Source organism: Natator depressus, chromosome 8 (assembly GCF_965152275.1).
Source record: "Natator depressus isolate rNatDep1 chromosome 8, rNatDep2.hap1, whole genome shotgun sequence".
Taxonomy (NCBI): domain Eukaryota; kingdom Metazoa; phylum Chordata; order Testudines; family Cheloniidae; genus Natator; species Natator depressus.
This window is the reverse complement of record NC_134241.1, coordinates 102,835,609-102,859,458: the sequence shown is the minus strand read 5'-3', so window position 1 is coordinate 102,859,458 and position 23,850 is coordinate 102,835,609. Positions and strand designations below refer to the sequence as shown.

At 43.7% G+C, this 23,850-nt stretch overlaps 1 protein-coding gene across 6 annotated transcripts; it reads right to left on the bottom strand.

Moving 5' to 3' along the window:
- Positions 1-556: 556 nt before the first annotated feature.
- IPP (intracisternal A particle-promoted polypeptide) lies at positions 557-23,360 on the bottom strand. 6 transcript variants are annotated; one of them, XR_012640617.1, is made up of 10 exons: positions 22,603-22,675; positions 21,338-21,681; positions 19,629-20,060; positions 18,446-18,601; positions 16,591-16,758; positions 12,241-12,378; positions 10,178-10,300; positions 5,979-6,199; positions 4,422-4,795; positions 558-3,315 (listed from the first exon to the last, which is right to left on the bottom strand). XR_012640617.1 is itself a non-coding variant. In XM_074961836.1 (9 exons), exons 2-9 carry the CDS (start codon positions 21,627-21,629, stop codon positions 4,571-4,573), a joined length of 1,755 nt encoding a protein of 584 aa, XP_074817937.1. In that variant the 5' UTR covers positions 21,630-21,681; positions 23,279-23,360; the 3' UTR covers positions 557-4,570. The 6 variants fall into 6 exon arrangements, 5 of the variants coding, with proteins under 5 accessions (XP_074817937.1, XP_074817935.1, XP_074817936.1 ...); XM_074961836.1 differs by lacking the exon at positions 22,603-22,675 and adding an exon at positions 23,279-23,360 and having other exon boundaries at positions 557-4,795; XM_074961834.1 differs by having other exon boundaries at positions 557-4,795.
- Positions 23,361-23,850: the final 490 nt, after the last annotated feature.

The following is a 23,850-nucleotide window of genomic DNA, read 5'->3' as shown; positions in this document are numbered from 1 at the left end:
TAAGTTATCCTTCACCCAAGGAAACAAAAGAACCATGAGCATAGCCATGAATATAAAATAAGCACTTCAGTTAGGATAAATCATGTCACTCTTCCATTAACTGTAAGGGTGCAAAAGAACATTATGAACTACTACTAGCCGCTGGCAGTAGGTGTGATGTTAGGGGGGTTCACCTAGACCAGGAAGGGGTTCTGTCAGCGCCTTCCCTGTAACTATGGTTGCTTCCAGGCCGTGCAGCACAGTGCCCTCACACCACAAAGCCCTCACGCTGGCATCTTGCAGGGTGACACTAAGAGCTCCTCCTGTTCTGAGTCTCCCCAAAACCACCTCCCCTGCAGCAGCCAGTCCCGCTCACTGGATACTCACACACGTTAAATTTACTGCCTCCAAAGAGACAGAACACACACAAGCCTGTTAATTTTGCTGAGGACTTCAGTTCAATACATAGCACTGAGATAATTAACTTACTCTCATTTTATTGCAAAACTAACAAAGAACAGAGATTTAACAGTTAAAGAACAGAAGAGAGATGGTTACAAGTAAAAATCAAAACATGCTTTCTAGTGGCTAAAACTCAATTTCAACAAGTTACACTCTAAGATTTCTCACTTATAGTCAGTTCCAGCTACTCTTTGTTTTCAGGCACAGAGTATCCACTTTTCATGCACTGAAAGGGCATGGCTCCCCCTTTGTGATGGTTGCCAAAATGGCTTTCTGCTTTGGCTTATATTTCCCAAAATCTAATTTTGTTTCAAGAGCCAGGAAGGCTTCCTGAGCACGTAGGCTCTATCCCTTATTGTGATCATTAAGTGGTCTTCCCCCATGCTCATTTAGGTTGATGGCTTGGTTTACCATATATGTAGATATACTTTTCTTTGTCCTTTCAGGTATTGCCTGGCTTAATTTAACTGGAGACAGGAAAACAGGTGAAACAACATTCCTTTGTCTAGGACAGACTGGGCTTGTGCACTGCTTGCAAAACACTGTTTAAGAATATATTTCCAGCACACATCTCTGATTCTTCATACACCACCCACACATACATCACGCAATAAAATTAATGAGTGTGTGTTACCAGTTTGCATAAACCACATTACATAACACCTTTTAGATACAGATTATGACGACAACAGTGTGTAGGGGCCATGTGGGTCATGTTTGATGTGAGTTATGGAATGGTGTGCCTCCTGCCAGCTGGCATGGCTCACAGTAGGCAACCCAAGCAGAAATCTAGTTGTAGTTCCCTAGCAGGGGCTGAGCAACTACACACTGGATGGGTTAAGTTTTTTGTTGGCCGCTCAGTACATTTGTAAGCTGTAGATGCTTCACAATGGGCTAAATATTAAATGTGCTAGAGAAGTATAGTGCAAGCTTCTCCACCATAATCTTCTAATGCCCCTCATTCCTGCTATAGCCAACTAAGGCAGAAAATTTTAAGTGGGTGATGGCTGTGTAATATAAACTTAATGGACTTTCAGTTGTAGCCTAAGCACATGTCCCATGAGTAGAAATCCAGCTAGCAGTAGGTATAAATGCTTGATAGTGAAAAGTCTGCAGTAAATGGATAGTTAAAGGTAAGCTACAAAGGTTTTACCAACTATTAGATCCCAACCAAGATGGGAGTTTAGGAATGATGTTCACATGTATAGTGCGGTAGGATTGCATTTTAACAGAATTACCTCCCTACAACCTCTACTTGTAGCCACCAATTTCCTTGTTCCTTCAGAAAAGGAACGAGCCTTATCTACTACAGAGATGAAATGAGCATGGCTCCCTCTTCAAAATTCGTGAGCCACGTACACTGCCAGAAACGTGGCATCCTACAAAGTCTGTAGATCTTAAAGAATGCAGCCATCTCCCTTTATATAGCACTGATTAGCGTAACACTTGCTACATCCCTTAACTGCTAGGATTTTCAAAGGAGGTTTTGTTAAACTTTTGCACCTTTAACAGCAGACCCTGGAAATAGCGATGTGTTGTTTGGGTGTAGAGGAAGTAAAATGGAATTTTTAAAAGAAAAGCAAAGTTCACTCTTTCACTCCTTCTTATTCAACATGGCTCCGTGATAAACATAAACAAGAGATCCATGGCAGCACAGTCTGGTATGAGGCCAGTTGTAGAAGTTGTCCCACCTCTCATGGGCAAGACTAGGTATGTGGTGGTGGCAGATTGCAAACCCACAACCTTCAGCCAGCAGATGAAAGGCATGAGCACTGGTCAAAGGGACTATTTCATGGTACAACAGAAATGCATCCATGACTCCAGGGTGAGGGAGAGAAGGAGCTGACAGGAGAGACCACAATAAAGTAAGCCTGCAGGACCCAACTGAAATCTTATAGGGTCCAAATGTAGGAAGCATGGGAATCTTCAGATACTTTATAGTAAAAAACATTTCCCTCTTCAGCTCTTTTCAGTCAGGAGGCTGCATGCAGGACAGGTTAGCTATCCAATTAGCCCCCATTTCCCAAAGACCCTTTAATCAAAGGATCTCACCAGGAGTAAGAAAATACAATAAATATTTTATTTCAGAAGCACATTTCTTTGTAGCTTAAAAACAATTTGTCAATGTTGGCCTGGTTTAAAGCTGTTTATCTCAATGTTTGTCAGAAGTTAAACACACAGTTTCAACAAGAAAAATAGAACTCATTTTTGTTACAGATAACAGCAATGCCACTCGCCATCATTACTAAAAAAAAGCACTCAGTGTAAAAACCACACAGTTCCACCATTACCTAGGTATACACTCATGACCTGCAGCTAGTTATGAGAAGTATACAGCAATTTAAAAGCAAATTCACCCGGCTCAAATTAAGGGTATGAGAAATAGGGGCTAGCTTCCCAGCCATTAGAAGTCCTTCCTGAAGCAAAAGCATATAGGAGTTTAATTAAAAGGATCAGAGAAGCAAGCTCTCTGTTATATAGCAAAGGTCAGCAGGTGCAGTTAACATTTTTGTCCTTGAATATGTAAATTCTCAGTTTTCAGAGTAGCTACTACACAAACTGGAGGCTTCCCCACCCAAACAACTTCATACTGTGCAGGTAACCTTCTTGATCTGGAAAGTGGGTGCCCCCTCTGTCTACACAATGAAGGCTTCCCATTGCATTACACTTCCCATGCCGGTTTGTGTTCCAGAAGATTCTCTGATTGTGCTGTGTTGGACAGTCTCATTTGTGACTTGTATCTAAGTCCCAGGTGACTTATTCAATCCCAGCCAAGACAATGCAGTAACAGGGTGCAAACAGAAGCTTCAAGTAACAGGTGTGTTTTTTGTTTAAGACAGGAAGATTAAAAGACTGGAAATGGTGTCACGATTGCTAAAAAAATAAATATTTTCCCAATAAGTGCTCTCACGCTAAATATAGGACCTTTAAGACAATGGCAAAATGACCAAACAATAGTAGCATCACTTTGAAACAGAACACAGCCAATTTGTTACAATTTCTGTCTACTTCAACCTGGAAAAGGCAGGGTGGAAGCCAGAGGCGTCACCTTTTGAAGTGGGGAAGAACAGCAGCATCTTGCAGAAGGGTGTCTATCCCACTACCCGACAGTCCCTGTATGTGTGTACATGTGCACAGGGTAATCACTTCCAGAAAAGGAAGAGTGAAGGCAGAAGGAAGAGTGGGCATTATAAGAAGAGGTGATGACATTCCCAACTGAAAAGCTCAGTAAAAATCCTATGACCAGCACACAGATTAAACATTTGAGTCATTGGTGTCACTTCTTGGAAAAGTAGGGAAGGGAAAGTCCACACTTGGGTGGATAGGAGCACCTGCCACCCACAGGGAAACAGGACGCTAGTATGATAATAGCATGAACAACAAAATTATGTTGAACTTTACAGGAAGAGAAGAGAAGCAGTGGAGTCAGACTGTCAGCCACTTATCACCAGATCCTTTATCCAGAAAACCTACTGGGGGACAAAGGACAATTCACCTCCAGTTAATTTCCAGGGTGCTTGTCCAGAAGCTGAAGAGAACCTCAAGTGGGATGAGGCTGTAACTGGAACTATAAATTTATTTTTTAAACCAGCCTCACCTGGCACATTCGCTGCCAGCAAAACACAACTCCTAGTGCTAAGGAAATAGCCAAGCTGCTCTTTACACAGCTAGGGCTTTATCTGAAGTAAAGAAATCACCCTCTAGGTTTTCAGTCCTGCTAATGATACTAGCTTTGTTCCATCATGGGAACACGGAGGAGTTTCAAGTCATCCCAGCACACAGGAAAAATAATCTCTCAGATGAGGTCCAATTTGCCAAATAGTCCCCAGTTGTTTCACATTCAATTAGCTTAATCTAGTCATGAAAAGCATTTCTGCTCTCAACAGATGGTACTTCACGAAACAGACTTTGGATTGGCCAGTTGTCATTTTAGGGGCAAATTCATTCTCTTTTGCTCAGAAAAAGCCCTTTAAACCTACCTGAGGTCTGCTCCCCTAGCAACTCCACATGAGAGCCATGTAGCGGAAGAGGATCCTGGCCAAAGAAGCATGAAACCTCATTGTCTGTAGAAAGCCAGATGCTCATCCTTCCTCCCGCTAATCTTCCTCGAGTTCTTTGAAGATCTATTTCATAACACAGCCACACCTCCTTCACAGCGGCTGGTGATCATGTTTGATATTTCAGTCCATGTGTCCATATGAGGGTTATAAACTTCAACAGAGTCCGAGGTCACTGGGGCAGCGAAATCATGACTAGAAGCTCGGCCTCCCGAGGCATAAAGAAGTCCGTTCACAGCCACAACACACACCCCAGCTCTGGGTATCTTCATCGATGCAACCTCAACCCATTTCTCCTAATAAGGGGAGAAAAATTTTTTTTAAATGTTTTACATACATATACACACACGATTTTGTTTTTTAAATAATCAGAAAATAGCTGTGCTATAATTAAGCCCGTTAGGCACAAGTACCCCTCCTCCACCACTTCCCAAGAGAATAACTCTAAGTTTATTGAAATGTCTGAAGTCCCCCAAATGACCACTTAGTTACTGTAAGCAGATTCAAACATGCTAACAACATCATCACCACCACACATGTATGTGGTCCCTTCTACCCTGGAAGAACCCAAAGCACTTTGCAAAGATGGGCTTGATCCTGCAAACCCTTAATTATTCTCATAAGCAGTCCTATTGATGTAGGGTTTTGTGAGAACAGGCCATCTATGTACACCTCTGGGGTAGAGCACAACAGCTGTTTAGCATTGCACAGGAACAGCACACAATCATTTGAGACAAGAAGTGAAGAAAACTACATCCCCACTGCAAATTAAAGGGACTGTAGGAAGGCAAAAATGTAAAATCCACCAGGACTGTCAACACTACTCTTATGAAAAGTGCCACAGGAACCTACAGAACCACAGTAACCAGAACTTAAGTCAGAACCTACAGACAGCACTGTGATTTCTAACACTATTTTGGGATACTGGTTTGGTACCGATTCGGAGGGAAAAGCAATAACAGCGTCACTTCAGAGTTGGTTTTATGGTAAATTCCATGGTATCTAATAAACCTGTCTAGTATCTGGAGTAATATATTGAACAACCTATAGCAGAACTGCTCTTCCACATTCCCCAGAGTATTTAGTAGCTACAATCCTTCTGTTTATTGTTAGTGTGTGGGTTAGCTTCCACTTACCCAGAAGAACACACGCATGCTTTTCAAACACTACACGATTAAGATTAGATAGATATACTCAAAGATCAGCAAGTATACAGACACCACCTTAAAGACCCCTGAAGTGTAGTTTCCAGATTACTGTCTGGGAGCAAACAGGAAATGGAGCTTGTTTTAAAAGGTTTATCTCATAAACTTGAGTTTTGTTCTCACCAGGTACATAACGGCTAAGGTAACAACACAATCTACCACTATGAAGAGTAAAAAAAGTTATCGGGGAATAGGCAGCATGTATGAGCATCTTTATACGTTCTAATAAATGAAGCTGTAGTCTGTTGCAAGATTCCTAGGCACTCTACTGTACCTCTTCGAAGGAATACCTCTCTACAGTAGGAAGTGCATCTTGTGTCTCATTCCATCCTCCAACAGAATAGATGCAATCATTGAGGGCAGCTATGCCAAGGTACGCCCTTCGGGTGCCCATTGGAGGAAGTGTAGACCAGCGTTTGGATATAGGATCGTAGACTTCAACAGAACGTAGCTCGACTCCTTCACTGCTGATGCCCCCGACGATGTAAATTAAACCTGGAGAGACAGGGTTTTTCCGATTAAATCTATGCTTAGGCAGAGCAGGCATCACAGAACAGAAGTTTAATTGTAAAAAGAAAAGGAGTACTTGTGGCACCTTAGAGACTAACCAATTTATTTGAGCATAAGCTTTCGTGAGCTACAGCTCACTTCATCGGATGCATAAAGTGGAAAGTACCGTGAGGAGATTTTATATATACACACACAGATCATGAAAAAAAATATACATTGTAAGGAGAGTGATCACTTAAGATGAGCTATTACCAGCAGGAGAGTGGGGTGAGGGGAGAGAAAACCTTTTGAAGTGATAATCAAGGTGGGCCATTTCCAGCAGTTAACAAGAACCCTCCAGCATATCTACCTCTTCTCCCAGTTTAGTGTCATCTGCAAACTTGCTGAGGATGCAGTCCACGCCATCCACCAGATCATTAATGAAGATATTGAACAAAACAGGCCCCAGGACCGACCCTTGGGGCACTCCACTGGATACCGGCTGCCAACTAGACATGGAGCCATTGATCACTACCCGTGGAGCCTGACGATCTAGCCAGGTTTCTATCCACCTTTTAGTCCATTCATCCAGCCCATACTTCTTTAACTTGCTGGCAAGAATACTGTGGGAGACTGTGTTAAAAGCTTTGCTAAAGTCAAGCAACAACACGTCCACTGCTTTCCCTTCATCCACAGAACCAGTTATCTCGTCATAGAAGGCAATTAGATTAGTCAGGCATGACTTGCCCTTGGTGAATCCATGCTGACTGTTCCTGATCACTTTCCTCTCCTCTAAGTGCTTCAGAATTGATTCCTTGAGGACCTGCTCCATGATTTTTCCAGGGACTGAGGTGAGGCTGACTGGCCTGTAGTTCCCAGGATGCTCCTTCTTCCCTTTTTTAAAGATGGACACTACATTAGCCTTTTTCCAGTCATCCGGGACCTCTCCTGATCTCCATGAGTTTTCAAAGATAATGGCCAATGGCTCTGCAATCACATCCGCCAACAAATAGCAGTGTAGAAATTTAGGCCCGGGTTGGAGCCCAGGCTCTGAGACCCCTCCCTCCTCTCCAGGTTTCCAAGCCCAGGCTCCAGCCTGAGCCCAAAGACTACACTGCTGTAAGCCCTGAACTGCAAGCCTGAGGCAGTTAACCTAGGCTCTGAGACTCGCTGCAATGGTTTGTTGGGAATTTTTTGCAGGGTAGACGTTCACAGGTGGAGCTTGGGGTGGGGTGGGGACAAGGGAGAGTGTTGCCCCCCCCCCCCCCAAACTGCAAGCTTCAGGGGCAGGCAGCCTGAGTGTGCAATGCAATGAGTTCTGCAGAGGAGACAGGAGAGGTGCTGCTCCCAGTTTGCGCCCCTGAGGCAGGGAGTCAGAATTTTGTTTATAAACAGACCGATTTGCAGGTGATTAAGGAAAGGCTGTTAGAATGTTTCTTAAAGTTAAATGATCTGTTCCAAGCTTGGTGAAGTGCAAAAAGTAAGTAGCCTGAATGACAGAAAGTAATTGTTGATTTTTCTACAATTGTTTCAATTGTTCTATTCAAGAGGTAGTAACAACGTTACTAATATCTTTCTTTGAGAAGATAACTGGTTTTTCAGACAAAGGAAACGCAGTAGATCTAATTTACCGGGATGTCAGTAAAGCATTTGATACAGTTCCACATGAGAAATTATTAATTAAATTGGAGAAGATGGGCATTAATATGAGAACAGAAAGGTGGATAAGGAACTGGTTACAGGGAAGACAACAACAGGTCATACTGAAAGGTGAACTCTCAGGGTAGAGGAAGGTTACTAGTGGAATTCCTCAGGGATCAGTCTTGGGACCAACTTTCTTTAACATTTTTATTATTGAGTGTGGAACAAAAAGTAGGAGTGTGCTAATAAAATCTGCAGATGACACAAAGTTGTTAGGTATTGCCAATACCAAGGAGGACTGGAAAACCGTACAAGATCTGGATGACCATGTAAACTGGAGTAATAAGAAATGGGATGATATTTAATAGTGCACGGTCATGCATTTAGGGACTAACAACAAGAATTTTTGCTATAAGCTGGGGACTTATCAATTGGAATCGACAGGGAGGAGAAAGAGCTCGGGCTATGGTTGATCACAGGAGAACTATGAGCCATCAGTACGATGCAGCTGTGAAAAGGCTAATGCGGTCCTGGGGTGCATCAGGTGATGTATTTCCAGTAGAGACAGGGACGTGTGAGTACCGTTATACAGGGCACTGGTGAGACCTCATCTGGAATGCTGTGTGCAATTCTGGTCTTCCATGTTTAAGAAAGATGAATTCAAACTGGAACAGGTGCAGAGAAGGGCTACTTGGATGATCTGAGGAAAGGAAAACCTATCTTATGAGAACAGACTCAAAGAGCTTGGCTTGTTCAGTCTAAGGGTATGTCTACACTTGCAGAGTTTTTGCGCTGTAAGTTTCACCGGTGATAGGGAACCGGTGAAAGAAAAGCGCTGGTTTGTGACTCAATTCCTCAGGCATCAGAGAGTGTTTACATTAGCAGCTCTTCCATCACAGATGAGAGCAGCGCTCTAGGGCAGCTATCCCACAGTGCAACGCTCTCCAGTTTGACAATGGATCTTGCGGGAAGTGGTGTGTGTGATCCCGGGGCATCCTGGGTCCCTGCACAGCCTCTTCTCCCCAAAGACTGATCAGCTCCAGTAGCTCAGCATTGCTCCAAGCAGGGGATGGTTTGCTCTGTGGAACAGGCATTGTCACCTGGCCAGATAAGCGAGCACTTGCCAAGAAAACAGGAAAGGGAGTTTCAAAGTTCCCGGGGCTTTACAGGGGGAGGAGTGGATGTGTCGGTTTACCTGGCAACAAAGCAGCAGAGCTGCTGGCTAGAGTGGTCACCTAGGCACTGTGGGATATCCTCTGGAGGCTAAAAGTTGTGTAAACAGGAAGAACTTGTCTTCACTTGCACATCAGCACAAAAGCATCACCGGTAAGAGCTGTACGCCTCTTGTGGAGGTGGCTTTCTTTTTGCGGTGAACTTTTCCGCTTTAAATGGCAAGTGTGGACATGCCCTAACCAATAGAAGACTGAGGGGAGAGATGATTACTCTTTATTAATATATCAGAGGGATAAATACCAGGGAGGGAAAGAAGTTATTTAAGTTAAGCATCAATGTGGACCCCAGAACAAATACATTATAAACTGGCCATCAACAAGTGTAGGCTTGAAATTAGGTGAAGGTTTCTAACTATCGAAGGAGTGAAGTTCTGGAGCAGCCTCCTCAGAGGAGTAGTGGGGGGAAAAAACCCCAACTGGCTTCAAGAATGAGCTTGATAAGTTTATGGAGGAGACAGTATGACAATAGTGTATGGCCCATTGGCGACTGCCTGCTGCTAAAATCCCCAATAGCTGGAGATGGGACACTAGGTGGGGAGGGCTCTCAGTTATAACCCTTCAGTCTGAGTCAGCTGAGACAAGCCAACCACATGTGTTTTATTGCACTGTAGATATACCCTAAGTTAGCTGAGGAAAGGCAGGTGACCACTTGTGAGGCCTGAGTGAAAATATTTATTAAAAACATTCATACAAGATACGTCTCTGGACCTCTGTCTTTTGAGATGGTCAATACTGGCTGGACTTCATGTTCACAACCACAGGAAAACTATTTTCAAGGGTAACTGATAGGGCAGGGCAAAATTTTCTAAGCTGGTTTATTAAATCTTGGGTTTATATTTTTGTTAGATGAGTGGAGACCTTTAGGTTCAAGCTCCACAGAAATAAAACAATGTATCAGAAAAGGGGAAATGGTGGAAAGGAGGAGAACCACTGATACACTCACAGAGCTGAAAGCACCACAGAGCTCAAGATGTTTTACAAAGTTGCAAGGCAGACACAGGTAGGAATCCCTGATTGAAATGTAAAGCTTCAGATTCCTTACACAGTACAACTACCCTCTGAACTATTGGTTATTATTCATGTGGGAAAGCCATAACCAAAAACCACTCACCTTGCATTTCACAACACCCAAAATAGTAGCGGGGCACAGCCATACTGCCCACTAGCTCCCAGCTATTTAATTCAGGGTCAAATCTTTCAATTGTGTTGCCGATTTCTGCTCCCACCCAGCCTCCTGCAAAAAGGAAACATGCAGGTAAAGTTTGATGATATAGAAGTAGGTCTTTTTTTTTTTGGTTGTTTTTTTTAATATCTATAAAAGTGGATATGTCCTTGTATCAGTGACTTATAGGTCAGGTTCAATAGGCTGCATGTTTGTATACAAGGGAAATATGAATACTTACAACATATGACAAAACCACCTGGTTTAAATAACCAATTAAATGCAAGACAGATTCAGAGTCCAAAGAGCACTACCAAAGATAATTATGGAAGGAAATACCTTAGTATGATTCAACAAAAGCACATGTAGAATAGAGAAAACAATTATAAAGCTAGCAAGTCTTATGTTTCAGGGCAGGAGGAGACCACCACCTAGGGAAAACAATTTCCTCCATGTTATTAGTACTGATTAATTATGGGCACTATGGCATATATGAAACATCTGGAATTGGCCACTTTTGGAGACAGGATACTAGACTTGATAAGATATTGGACTGTTTTGTTCTAGCAACTAAAATGTTCCCATAACTTTCACTCCAAATATGTTTTACTTTCCCAGTGGTATACAATACTAGCATATTAGATTTTTGTTACACTTCAGCGTTTGGTTTTTAAAATCTTTCAAACACCTAATCTGTGAAGCAATATTTAGAAGACAGTGATATGGATGACATGCACACAGTTATGAATTACTTTTGACACATGCATAGCAGTCTATGTCAGATTTTCCTTTTGCTTACTGTTTAAACAATTAAAAGCCCAAATAAAGCATAATTAAGGATCTGCTTTCCCCTTACCATTTCTCCCCACATTTCTTTGTATAACAGTCTATTTTTACAGGGAAATGTTACATTAAGCTCTTAAGTGATATGGGAGAATCTTGTAAGATTCTTGGGAGAATCTTGTAACTTTGGCCAGTTACTGAAATAAGATTCTTTTGGAGTTCTGCTCAATAAGGTGGGTGGAAGATTACAAGTACTGGATATTTACTTTTGTTATATGCAAATATTAAATAGCACCAGAGGTGAGTGTTGTGTTTTACAGAGAGGATTACCACACAGCCCCTGTTCAAAGAAGCTTATACTCTAGGGCCCTTATCCTGCAATAGACTGTGTACAGGAGGACTGCTGCACCTACACAGAATCCTGATTACTTCCATAGGGCTTCAAGCAGGCACAGTAATACGCTTGTGTGCTATCGATTGTAGGATTGCAGCACAGATAAGATCTATGATGAGACTCAGGGAAAGATAACATCAGACAGGTGCTCACAAGATTGTAAAGCAACTTGTTTTTGCAAGTCACATATGTTGGTAGTTCCTTATTTTAAAAGAAGATATATTTTATTAGGCTGACGTGATAGTGAAGGTCTATTTAGCTGAAAGCTTTTGAGAAATATGTATTTTAGGTTCTTACAACAATTTAGGAGTGAGCCTGGCTGTTAAGAGCACATGGACTTCTCAGTTCTTGTCTCAGCTCTGCAACTGAACTTGTTGGACAAGTCACTTAACCACTCTTTACCTCAGTTTTCCCATCCATCCACCACAGAGGGCTGTGAGGCTTAATGTCCAATAAAGCACAGATTCTCAGATAAAGGTACTATAGAAGTAGAAAGTCTGACAAGGTGTTTTGGAATGCTTTTAAAAAAAACAAAACCAAAACAAAAAAAACAGATTAACTTGCACACACATATTTTGGTCTGGGTATTATGGAGTCATTCTGAGAGTACGTGCTATTCCATCGGTTGGCTAAGATGCTTCGCTTGGAATTGATGGCACCTCCCCTATGAGCACTCAGAAAAACACCCGTCAGCTGCAAGTTACAAGTAACCACTGATTTTTAATTCTCAGTATTATAGGATTTTAATGTTAATATTTAAACTCCGCAAACTGATTTGATCCGATGAACTAATGGCTTTAAAACCAGCTTTACTGAAAGGAAACTGTATAGTTACCCAAAGCATAGATAGCACCATAGCATGCACACACTCCAAGTCCGCACCGAGGCTGGTTCATGGAGGCCATAGTTGTCCACTGCTTAATAATAGGATCATAGCATTCAGTACAGTCAAAGATCATTGAATCCTTCTCTCCTTGGTAGAAAAAAGGCAGAAACAAATAGATTAGATTAGAAGGAACAATGGTTCTCAACCTATTTACCATTGTGGGCCGCATATGCGGATCTGTGTGTGGTATGTGGGCCGCATCCACACTATCTATGCTACCTATAGGACATCCTCAGGGCCACATGGGCCGCAGCTGTATGTAGGTTGCGAACTAGTGAGTTAGAATATTCTGCAATTCAGATATACAGGAACAGCCCGTCGCGTATAGTATCTGAATTGAAACCATTGCTCTCATCTTGCCAAAGTGAAAAACCAACAAAAAACCTTGTCTACACCACAAAACTGAATTAGCGCTGAAAATGGTTTTCAGCAATGGTTTCCCAAAACAGCCGTGAGTGAAACACTGCAGCACTGTGCTTCTGCATGAAATATTTATCTCTACAGTGCTATTACTAACATAGGTAGGAAAACACAGGGTTTTTTTTGTTTGTTTTTTTTAAACGACTATAGCATTTAACATTATAGTATATCTTTTGTTTCCTTTTACTACATGTACACACTACATTCATTTTAGACAGACTGAGCTAACTTTCCCATATCCTGGACACCTCCAGCTGAGAACAGGAAACTCCGGTTTTGTAATGGAGTTTATATTATACTGAGGTGTAACTTAAGCTGACAATTTTATTAAATGTGCCGTTTGGTCCCAAGGAATAACAGGGAAATCCTCTCATGAATCACTGACTGGTTAAAAGACAGGAAACAAAGGGTAGGAATAAATGGTTTCCCCATTCGAGAGAGGTAAATAGCAGGGTCCTCCAAGGATCTGTACTGGGACTAGTGCAGTTCAACATATTCATAAATGATCTGTAAAAGGGGGTGAAAAAGCAGCAAAATTTGCAGATGATACAAAATTACTGAAGATAGTTAAGTCCAGAGCAGACTGCGAAGAGTTACAAAGGGATCTGAATAAATTGGGTAACTGATTAACAAAATGGCAGATGAAATTCAATGTTGGTAAGCGCAAAGTAATGTACACTGGAAAACATAATCCCAACTACACATATAAAATGATGGGGTCTAAACTAGCTGTTACCACTCAAGAAAGAGATCTTGGAGTCATCCTGGATAGTTCCCTGAAGAATGTCTGCTCCATGTGAAGCAGTAGTCAAAAAAGTTGACTGAATGTCAGGCCTATTCGGAAAGGGATAGATAATAAAATAGAGAATATCATAAAGCCACTATGTAAATCCATGGTACACCTACACCTTGAATAGTGAAATTGGAAAAGTACAGAGAAGGGCAACAAAAATGATTAGGAGTATGGAGAAGCTTCCATATGAGGAGAGATTAAGAAGACTGGGACTGTTCATCTTAGAAAAAAGAAGACTAAGGGGGGATATGATAGAGATCTACAAAATCGTGACTGGTGTGGAGAACGTGAAGTGTTATATACCCCCTCACATAACACAAGAACCAGGGGTCACCCGATGAAATTCATAGGCAGCAGGTTTAAAAACAAAGGAAATACTTCTTCACACAATGCACAGTCAACCTGTGGAAATCATTGCCAGGGGATGTTGTGAATGCCAAAAAGTATAACAGGGTACAAAAAAGAATTAGATAAGTTTAAGGAGGATAGGTCTATCAGTAATTATTAGCCAAGATGGTTAAGGACATAACCCCATGCTCCAGGTGTTTCTAAACCTACAACTGCCAGAAGCTGGGAATGGACAACAGGGGATGGATGACTTGAAATTTCCCTGTTCTATTCATTCTCTCTGAGGCCTCTGGCACTGGCCCCTGTCAGAGACAGGATACTGGGCTAGGTGGACCATTGGTCTGACCCAGCAGTATGGAAATCCTTATGATCTAGTGCCACCTTTTGGAAGAATGGAAAATACATCCAAACTGCTAAGGACTCTCCGATACTATTAATTTGGAGCACCAGCAATAACATCCATATACAGAGTAGTAACTTGGTCCCAAAGAGCACAAACACACACTTAAAAGACAAAGCCATTTCTGACCTTGGTCTGCAGGAGATATACTTCCAGTTAATACACAAGTTAATGCACATTTCACTCAGGTATTCATGACTAAGCCATAGTTTAACCAATTTGTCAGAATATGAGACTCTCCCTATATCAATGTTCCCTTAACACTGATAGTATGGTAACAACAAAAATCCTACACTGCCCTATTCAGAAGTAAAGTATAATAATTATAAAGTACAAATTTGACATATGTTTAAGGAAGTACCATCACAATGCAAGATGCTCCTGAAATATATTCAATGCATTCAGCAAACAAGTCACAACAACAGAAGACACTAACTCTAATGAAAGGCAAGCTTTCAGTAAATTTCTATTTGTTCTTTTAAGAAAAAAGAAAAATGAGAAAGATTCAAGTGCAGGACCATTATATAGCAGAGAAGGACAGCTAATAATGGATGACATAAAGAAGGCTGAGGTGTTTAATGCCTAGTGTGCTTCAGTCTTCACTAAAAAGCTTAATGGTGACAAGATACTCAGCACAATTAGCAATAAGGGGGAAAGAACACAAGCCAAAGTAGGAAAAGACCAGTTTAAAACAATATTTACCTATGTTAGATGTATTCAAGTTGGCAGGGCCTGATGAAATTCTTCCTAGGGTATTTAAGGAACTAGTTGAAGCAATTGCGGAATTATTAACAATTATCTCTGAGAGCTCATGGATGATGGGTGAGGCCTCAGAGGATTGAGAAGGGCAAACATAGCACCTCCCTTTAAAAAGGGGGAACAAAGAGGACCTGGGGAATTATAGACCAGGCAGCCTAACTCTAATACCTGGAAAAATACTGGAACAAATTATTAAACAATCAGTTTGTAAGCACGTGGGGGATAACAGGTTTATAACTAGTAGCCAGCATGAGTTTGCCAAGAACAAAACAAACCCAATTTCCTTCTTCGACAGGGTTACTGGCCTGGTGGAGAGAAGGGAAGCAGTAGACATGATATTTCTTGATTTAAGAAAGCCTTTTGACACGGCCCCCCATGACATTGTCATAAACAAACTAGGAAAATGTGATTTAGAGGAAAATTACTACAAAATGGGTGCACAACTGGTTGAAAGACCATACTCAAAGAGTAGTTATCAACAGTTCACTGTCTAACTGGGAGGACCTATCTAGTGGGGTCCCATACAGCCAGTACTGGGTCCAGCAATATTTTCATTAATGATGTGGATAACGGAGTGGAAAGGATCCTTACAAAATTTGTGGAAGACACCAAGCTGGGAGAGGTTGCAAGCCCTATAGAGTATAGGATTAGAATTCAAAACAACCTTGACAGATTAGAGAATTGATCTCAGTTCACAAGATGAAATTCAATAAAAACAAGTGCAAAGTACTATACTTCGGAAAGGAAAAATCACGTGCACAATTACAAAATAGGGAACAAGTGGCTAGGTGGTAGTACTGCTGAAAAGAATCTGCGGGGGCTATAGTGGTCCACAAATTGAACATGAGTCAAGGTGATGCCATTGCAAAAATCGCTAACATTATTCTGGGGTATTTTAAAACAGGAACGTCACATATAAGAGACAGAGGTAATTATCCCTCTCTACTCAGCACTAATGAAGCCTCAGCTGGAGTACTCTGTCCAATTCTGGGTACCACACTTTAGGAAAGAAGTTGATAAACTGGAGAGAGTCTAGAGGAGAATGACGAGAAACGTAAAAGCTTTAGAAAACCCCAATCTATGAAGAAAGGTTTAAAAAAAGTGGGTATATTTAATCTTGAGAAAAGAAAACAAAGGGGTGTCCTGTCAAATATGTTAAGGGCTGATATAAAGACAGGGATCAATTTTTCTCCATGTCCACTAAAGGTAGGACAAAAGGTAATGAGTTTAAATCAGCAGCAAGAGAGATTTAGGTTAGCCATTAGGAAAAAATTTCAACTATAAATTCTGGAAGAGGCATCCAAGGGAGGTTGTGGAATCCCCATCACTGGAGGTTTTTAAGAGCAGGTTGAATAAACACCTATCAGGCATTGTCTAGGTATACTAGGTTCTGCCTCAGCACATGCAGCTGGACTGGATCACCTCATGTGGTCCTAGATTGGATCACCTCATGTAGGTTCTAGTCTTACATTTCCATTGTTCTACTAAAATTACAGTCCCCAGGGACTTTACAATGGGCAACACCCCAGCATCATCTGATTATAGGGACCCAAAGTAACATATTCCTTTCATCCTTCACCTCCAATAGCATAAACCATTCCTCCCACTACTGCCACGCCCAGACCGCTGCGAGCCTGGTGAAGTGAAGACACAGTGGTCCAGTAGTGACTGAAGGTGTCAAAACGCTCCACACAACTGAGGGCTCTGCTGTCACTCCAGCGTCCCCCCTGCAGTCGAGTATATCCACCTAGGCAACAGATAGAAAGTACATGCATAAGTTAGCAGCTCTCCCTCGGCAAGGTCTCAGCCAATTCTAATGCAATGGTTCAAGTGTTACAAAAAGCCAGAATAATAGCAAAAGATATTATAGCGTGACTAACATCTTTCTTCAGTGCAGTCATGCCTATGGCCAATGCTCATGTATCAGACTTCTTCCTTCAGCAGGGAACTTCAGAAACTATTCCAGCAGAGAAATCAATATTGTTTTTAGTGTTTGAAAAATCACTGGGGAGGCAGCGTGGTCTAGTGCAGAGAGCACTGGATTGGGACTCAGGAGACCTGGGTTCTACTCTTGGCCTGCTGGGGTGACCTTGGGCAAGTCACTTTCCCTCCCTGTGCCTCCGTTTCCCCATCTGTAAAATGGGATGATGATGCTGAGCTTCTCTGTAAAGCGCTTTGAGATCGATTGATAATCTTATCTATTTGGGGAGTCTGAACATTTACTATAACAGCTGGATACAAACACCTTCCAGGGTATTAGAAGCTGAAGCACCTTACTGTGTATCAATGGAAATTTTCTCCTAGATTTACTAAGTATCTGATGAAGGAAGGAGGATGATTTTGTGGTTAAGGCATAATGCTAGGATAGTACTGAGCCTTAGGAGGAGATAAGGTTTTTATGCTAGGCTCTGCCACAGATGGTTTGTGTGACCTTGGGCAAATCAATTCATCTCAGGCTCAGGTTTTTCATCTGAAAAACGAAGATGATGGTGCCAACTTCAGAAGACCACTGGGAGGCTTAATTCAATATACGTTTGCAAAGCACTTTGAGGCACCTGACCGAAAGGTGCTCGAGAAGGGCAAAGTAGTGTTATCTGACCTATGACCTTAATCTCATGATAATTTTGCAATTCTTAATACATCAACTCATGGAACGGTCACCTCCATTATTCGCAATAAGTGCTTCTGCACAAACTTCATTTCAGAGGTAAACATATCAAATGAACAGTGGAACTAAAAAAATTGAGTATAACCCCATATGCAAAAGGCATGAGTATTCTTTGATTATAAAAAGAAAAGGAGGACTTGTGGCACCTTAGAGACTAACCAATTTATTTGAGCATAAGCTTTCGTGAGCTACAGCTCACTTCATCGGATGCTGTAGCTCACGAAAGCTTATGCTCAAATAAATTGGTTAGTCTCTAAGGTGCCACAAATACTCCTTTTCTTTTTCCGAATACAGACTAACACAGCTGCTACTCTGAAACCATTCTTTGATTATATCCATCGTTTATAAAAGACCTATTAATTTACAAAGATCTCCAGACTGATACAAAAGTGCTTATTTTACAAGGGGAAGAAACACAACACCCTTAGGATGCAAGCTTTATACGCATGCTCCACTTGTGAACAGTGCACATAACAGGTTGCATTATTGTTCTGCACCTGAGGCAAGTGATTCCTGAAAGATTACTCCAGACTATGATACTGCATTCAGGAAAGATGAAATATAAATGTATTTGTATTTTGTACTGTGCTCCAGTTATTTACTAATAAACACATTATTCACAATTGTAGTCCAGCAACAGAATCACTGTATTAGATACACAACACTATTTTGGCAGCTACCTTTTGACAAAGAATTTAAAAGATTTTAATGCAATATGAAATATCAAGTCACTTTTCTAAAAAGGTTAAAGCAACCAGATTCTAACCTACTGCATAAAGGTACTTCCTGGCTTTCCTCCGGGGACGAGCCTTAGATGCTTGCAGAAAATTACTGACTTTGTTCTCTTTGGGAGATTTACAGACTTCACAATATTCTTTCAACAGGGTTTGCAGAGCCACCCGAAGGCTGAAATCTGAAACTCCTTGGAAAAGAAAAATTAAAAGAAAAAAGAAAAAAATGTCACAACAACTATAAAACACCAGTAATTGACCAACCCAGGGGAAAAATATATGTCAACTATCATCATCATCATCTCTCTCTGCTTCTCATATGACAAACCAAGACAGATTTTGGCAGATTTTGAAAATTCTGGTCCAAAGTTTCATAAAGGCTTAGTTTTAAAATCAAAATGTGAATATATATTAAATACTCCTGGGGGCATTCTGCACCAAAAAATTAAAATTCTGTGCACATTTAAAATTCTGCAAATTTTATTTGTCAAAATAACACTACATAATCAAACCAGTTTCAATTATTTTGGTAATTTATTTCAAAATACTTGTCAGCAAGTGTATCTGCAACAGTACAGACACACACTAAAATTCCCCCAGGAGTAGAAAGTTAAAGCAACACCTATGACAACCCAGTTCCTGTTTCTCTGTCCCCTTTCCCCACCCGCCCAGAGCCCAGTTGTGGGCCCCCCCGGCCCAGATACCCATGCCCCCTGCACATACACCCTAAAGCCCAGCCGTGTGGCCACCCCTTGCCCAAACACCCGCCCCTCCCCCCCAGAGCCAGGGATGCAGAGGAAGAAACAGCCAGAGGCTCTTCTCCAGGCTTGCACAGAGTTTCCTGTGTGCTGCCCTCCCATTCCCTTAGGGCATGCTGGGAACTGCAGCTGCCAGGAGCCCTGCAGCGCTCCCTCCCTGTCCCCCAGCAGTGTTTTCTATGTACCAGCTGGGTCCAGTGGCCCCTAATGGTGGCTAACAGCAGGGCAGCCAATTTATGTGGGGGAAAGGAAATTCTGTATGCACAACATTCATTTCTGCAAAATTCTGCATTGCGCAGTGGCACAGAATTCCCCTAGGAGAAATTAAACAACTCAACTTCTTTAGTATAATAGTCAGTTGTTACATTTTTAAAGTGGAAAAAACAAAACCCCGTGATCCTTTACCAACGACAAATACTCCATCCAAACAAACATCTTCATTTTTCTTTCTCTCTGTTACCTTCTATGTATTTTAAGAGTCTCTGGGATGGTAACAGAGGGAATCGAACTGGATCCAGCACTTCTACCACGTGTTTCTTTCTTTTTCCCAGATCCTTCAAAATCCACTGCATTGCAGCTGTGAAAACTTGGTACTCATCCTCTATAGTAAGCTCTTCACTTCGCAAGATCTTAATAAGCTGCTCCTTTGTTAGCGCCAGGAACTCCTCACCACTCTGAACTTCCAGAAAGTGAGCATGGATGTAATTCTCTGTGAACTCCTGTAGGTCATGGCAGGCAATTTGCTCAGAGAACTGGAAGAGTCCAATGCAGTTCAATGGGTCGATCTGTCCCTTCAGAAACTCACAGCAAAGGTCCACAACTTCAGTCAGCTGGAGCATGTCTGCTGCTACTATCAGCTCCTGAACATTACTCTCGCCAACATTCACTACTCCTGTATGCAGAGGACAACATGTGACAAACAGGCCACATTTCAGATGTTATAATAGCCTAAACAGTGCTAAGCCTTAGTCTTTTCCATTTGAGTTAGACATTTTGAACTAAATGTTCATTTGCTTTGCAAAATTACTGTCAGCTCAGTAATGCAGTAAGATGTTTACATGTATCTGAAAAGGAATTTATCTGGTAGTCGCATACTTACATTAAAACTGGTAAATACAAATATGAGGGATAACCCAGAACTCCTGTGAATCACAGACAAAGTCTTGTTGATTTTCTGCTGCATGGTTATTCCAGTGACTCATCTAGCGAAGACCACAGCATAATTAAATAACTATGACCTATTTGTGCTATGTTTATAGATGCATATAAAATTTGTGTATCAGCAAAACACATAAAATATTCCCTTCTTGCTCCCTTTCTTTTAGGCCTTGATCCTGCAAAGGATCTGCTTCAACTTGATTTCAATAGGAATATACATGTGCTTAAAGTTAAGAAATAGTAGGAGGGAGAAAGAATTAGGAAAATTCTTACTTAGATTATTGCTATCTAAACTTGTCTACCTACATGAGTGACTTGAGGATTCTGATTTTTTTTTTTAAATTTATAGATAGATAGATATAAATAAATAGATATCAGCTACCACTGAATGCCACTCAACCTTGTCCTAATGGTTATCTGATTATCTGAAGGCATCAGAGCAAAGGTAGAGAAAGGATGGTGGCCTTACAGATCAGCTCACGAAGGTGGTTCCAACTCTAAGGAGTCTTAGGGAAGAAAAAGTGTAAAGTTGTGGGAGAAGTAGCCAAATTGACAGTCAAGGCCAGCATCATTGGTGGAAAGGGTCAACATGATAATGAATACCAGCCAACTACATGTGTAGAGATATATACCGGCACATGCATACAGTACGTGTATGTTTGTATGTATCCAAACATTTATAGAGACAAACACACAGTACTGAATTTCTCCTCGCTGTACAAGCACTGTATTACAGCAGAACAGAATCTTAGAATGCAGAGATAGAGACCTTTTAGATCCCTAGTTCCTCTCCATGCCAGTACAGGACTGATTCCTATTGTACTTTTACAAATGTTTAGTCCAGCCTAGTTTTAAATGTGCTAAGGAATGAGACTTTCAGCACTGTACTGTAAACTGCACAGGTCAGCAGCAACATTTAGGATTTGAGCCAATCAATAATTGTCATAGCACAAGGTATATGAAGTGAACATTCCACTTTTCATTCAGAATAGCAAACAAACGTAAACATACCTGTGTAAATAAAATCCAGGAGCATCTGAAAGATGCCAGCCTCTACTCCTAGGATCCGTACCACATCCTTTGAAGATTCTTTCATCCCTCCTGTGAACAGAGCAGCAAAGTAAGGGCTGCTTGCAGCCAAGACCAGGCGATGGACCTTAAATGCTTCTTCACCAACCTGGAGCTGCACATCACAGAAATTATGCCCACATCTCATCTTGTTCATCTGGGCGAGGATGAAACGGGCATGCATGTCTGAGGAGAAAGGGCTGTCGCCTACCCTGGGACAAGCCACACAAGCCATGATGATCACAGAGAAGGCCAAAGGCTGCTGTCCATTGTCAGTCTCCAAATGCCTAGGAAAAAGAATTAATAACTTGGGCAGGTTCACCTAGTGGAGTCAACACTCCCCATTATTACAGTAAGGGTTTTTTTGATGAATTAAGGGAACTTGAAGAATGCAGCAGCCAGAAAGGAAAGTGCTGAGCATGGAGCACACAAAACTTTGCCCAACAGAGGGTCACAATGAAACTTGCCACCAGTCCAAGAGACACACCTGTGTAAAGAACTATAACTGGTCACATCCGCCCATCTCCAGTGAGGGGTGACCCCACCGATATGAAAGGCCGCTGCATGCCATGCCCCATCTGGATCTCACTGGAAAGATCCGTCATCTCTGCTATGGCCCTTCGGGGGGGGGGGGCATCATGCCCACAGGGTGGCACCGAGCTGATGGCAGCTGCAGTCCGTTTCACTGGGACGTGCGTGCATGAACGTGCAAGGGTCCATCGGGGATGGACGGGGGCCGTGGAGGGGCCGCACGGAGGCTGGAGTGCGAGAGAGAGCACAGGGAGGGGAGCGGCAGTGGCACAGGGGCTGGGAGCAGCTGGGGAGCGAAGCACAGCGGCGGGGGGCAGCGCAGGGGCCTGGGGGCTGGAGGCGGGGGAGCGCAGGGGCAGGAGGTGGGGGAGCGCAGAGAAGGGAGACTCGGGTGGGGGGGGAGGAAGGCTTGGTGACGGGGGCAGCGCAGGAGCTGGGACTCCCGGGGGCGGCACAGGGGCTGCAGGGGAGAGAGACTAGGTGATGGGAAGAAGTGCAGGGGTCCGGGGGGTGACGGGAGGGCGCTCAGGGGCTGAGAGTCCGGGGGGGGGAGGAGCGGCGCAGGAGAACCGGGGGGGGGGCGCTCAGGGGCTGAGGGTCGGGGGGGGCGGCGCAAGAGAACGGGGGGGGCGCTCAGGGGCTGAGGGTCGGGGGGGGCACTACCGATCCTCCCTCACCTTCTTCCCGCTCAGCGGGGCGCCGCAGCAGCGCCTTCCGGCCTCCCAGCAGCCTCTGCGCGCTGCAAAGCGGGGGGAGGGGAGGCCCGACGAGGCGCAATGATCACGTGAGAGGGGAGGCCCCCCCCCCGACGCCAGGGTAGAACCGCGCGTGCGCAACCCAAGAGCCAGTCGGTGAGGCGCAGGCGCGCTTCTTGCCGTTAGCGGTGTGACGTAATAATCCTTTCCCCCCCCGCCGTTCGCTGCTACTGGGCATGCTCAGTAACTGTGCGCGAGCCGCTGCCCCCTCTCGGGGTGCGGTGGGCCCCTGGGGCAAATGGCAGGGCAAGGGCCAAACCCGCGGCCTCCGCGGGGCGGGGCCGAGGGATGACTCGGGGCGGAGCCGGGAGGTTCCCCCTTGAGCCCCCCCGCTGCACAATGCCCCCCGCTAAGCCCCCCCCGCACGGTGCCCCCCCAGGAGCCCCTCCCCCGTGACGCAGCGCCCCCCACTGAGCCGCGCCCCGCTCCCTGGCACCCCCCGCTGAGCACCCGTCCCGCTCCCCGCGGCGCGGGCGAGGCGGGGGCGAGGGACCCCCGCGCACCCTCGGCTCGGCTCCCCGCAGGACAGCGCCGAGTGCCGGGGGAGGCGCCGCCCCGGCCCCCTCACGCTCTGACAGGCCGCCCCGTCGGGCCTTACCGGGTGCGGAGGCCGGCCCCGGCTCAGAGGGGAAAGATCCACCCCCGACTCCGCCCCAGGCCGCCCCCAGGTGCAGAACAACACCCGCCTGGCACCGCCCTGGCTGCCAGTGCCCCCCCGTGAGAGCCGCGGGGCGCCCCCACGCCCGCACGCTCCGGGCTCGGCCCTGATTCCCCGGGCAGGAGCGCCGCCGGAGCGCTCTCATCGGAGGAAGCCTAAGTCCGGGGAGACAAAGAAGATTTCCCACCTCGCTTTAATAAAAAGGAAAGGAGTATTGATTAATACATGGGTTCGTCTCTAAGGTGCCACAAGTCCTCCTAGTTCTTTTTGCGGATACAGACTAACAGGGCTGCGAATCTGAAACCACCTCACTTTGTTTACTGAAAGAAAAGGAGTACTTGTGGCACAAATGGCCCACCTTGATTATCATACACAGTGTAAAGAGAGTGGTCACTTTGGATGGGCTATTACCAGCAGGAGAGTGAGTTTGTGTGTGGGGGGGTGGAGGGTGAGAAAACCTGGATTTGTGCTGGAAATGGCCCAACTTGATTATCATACACATTGTAAGGAGA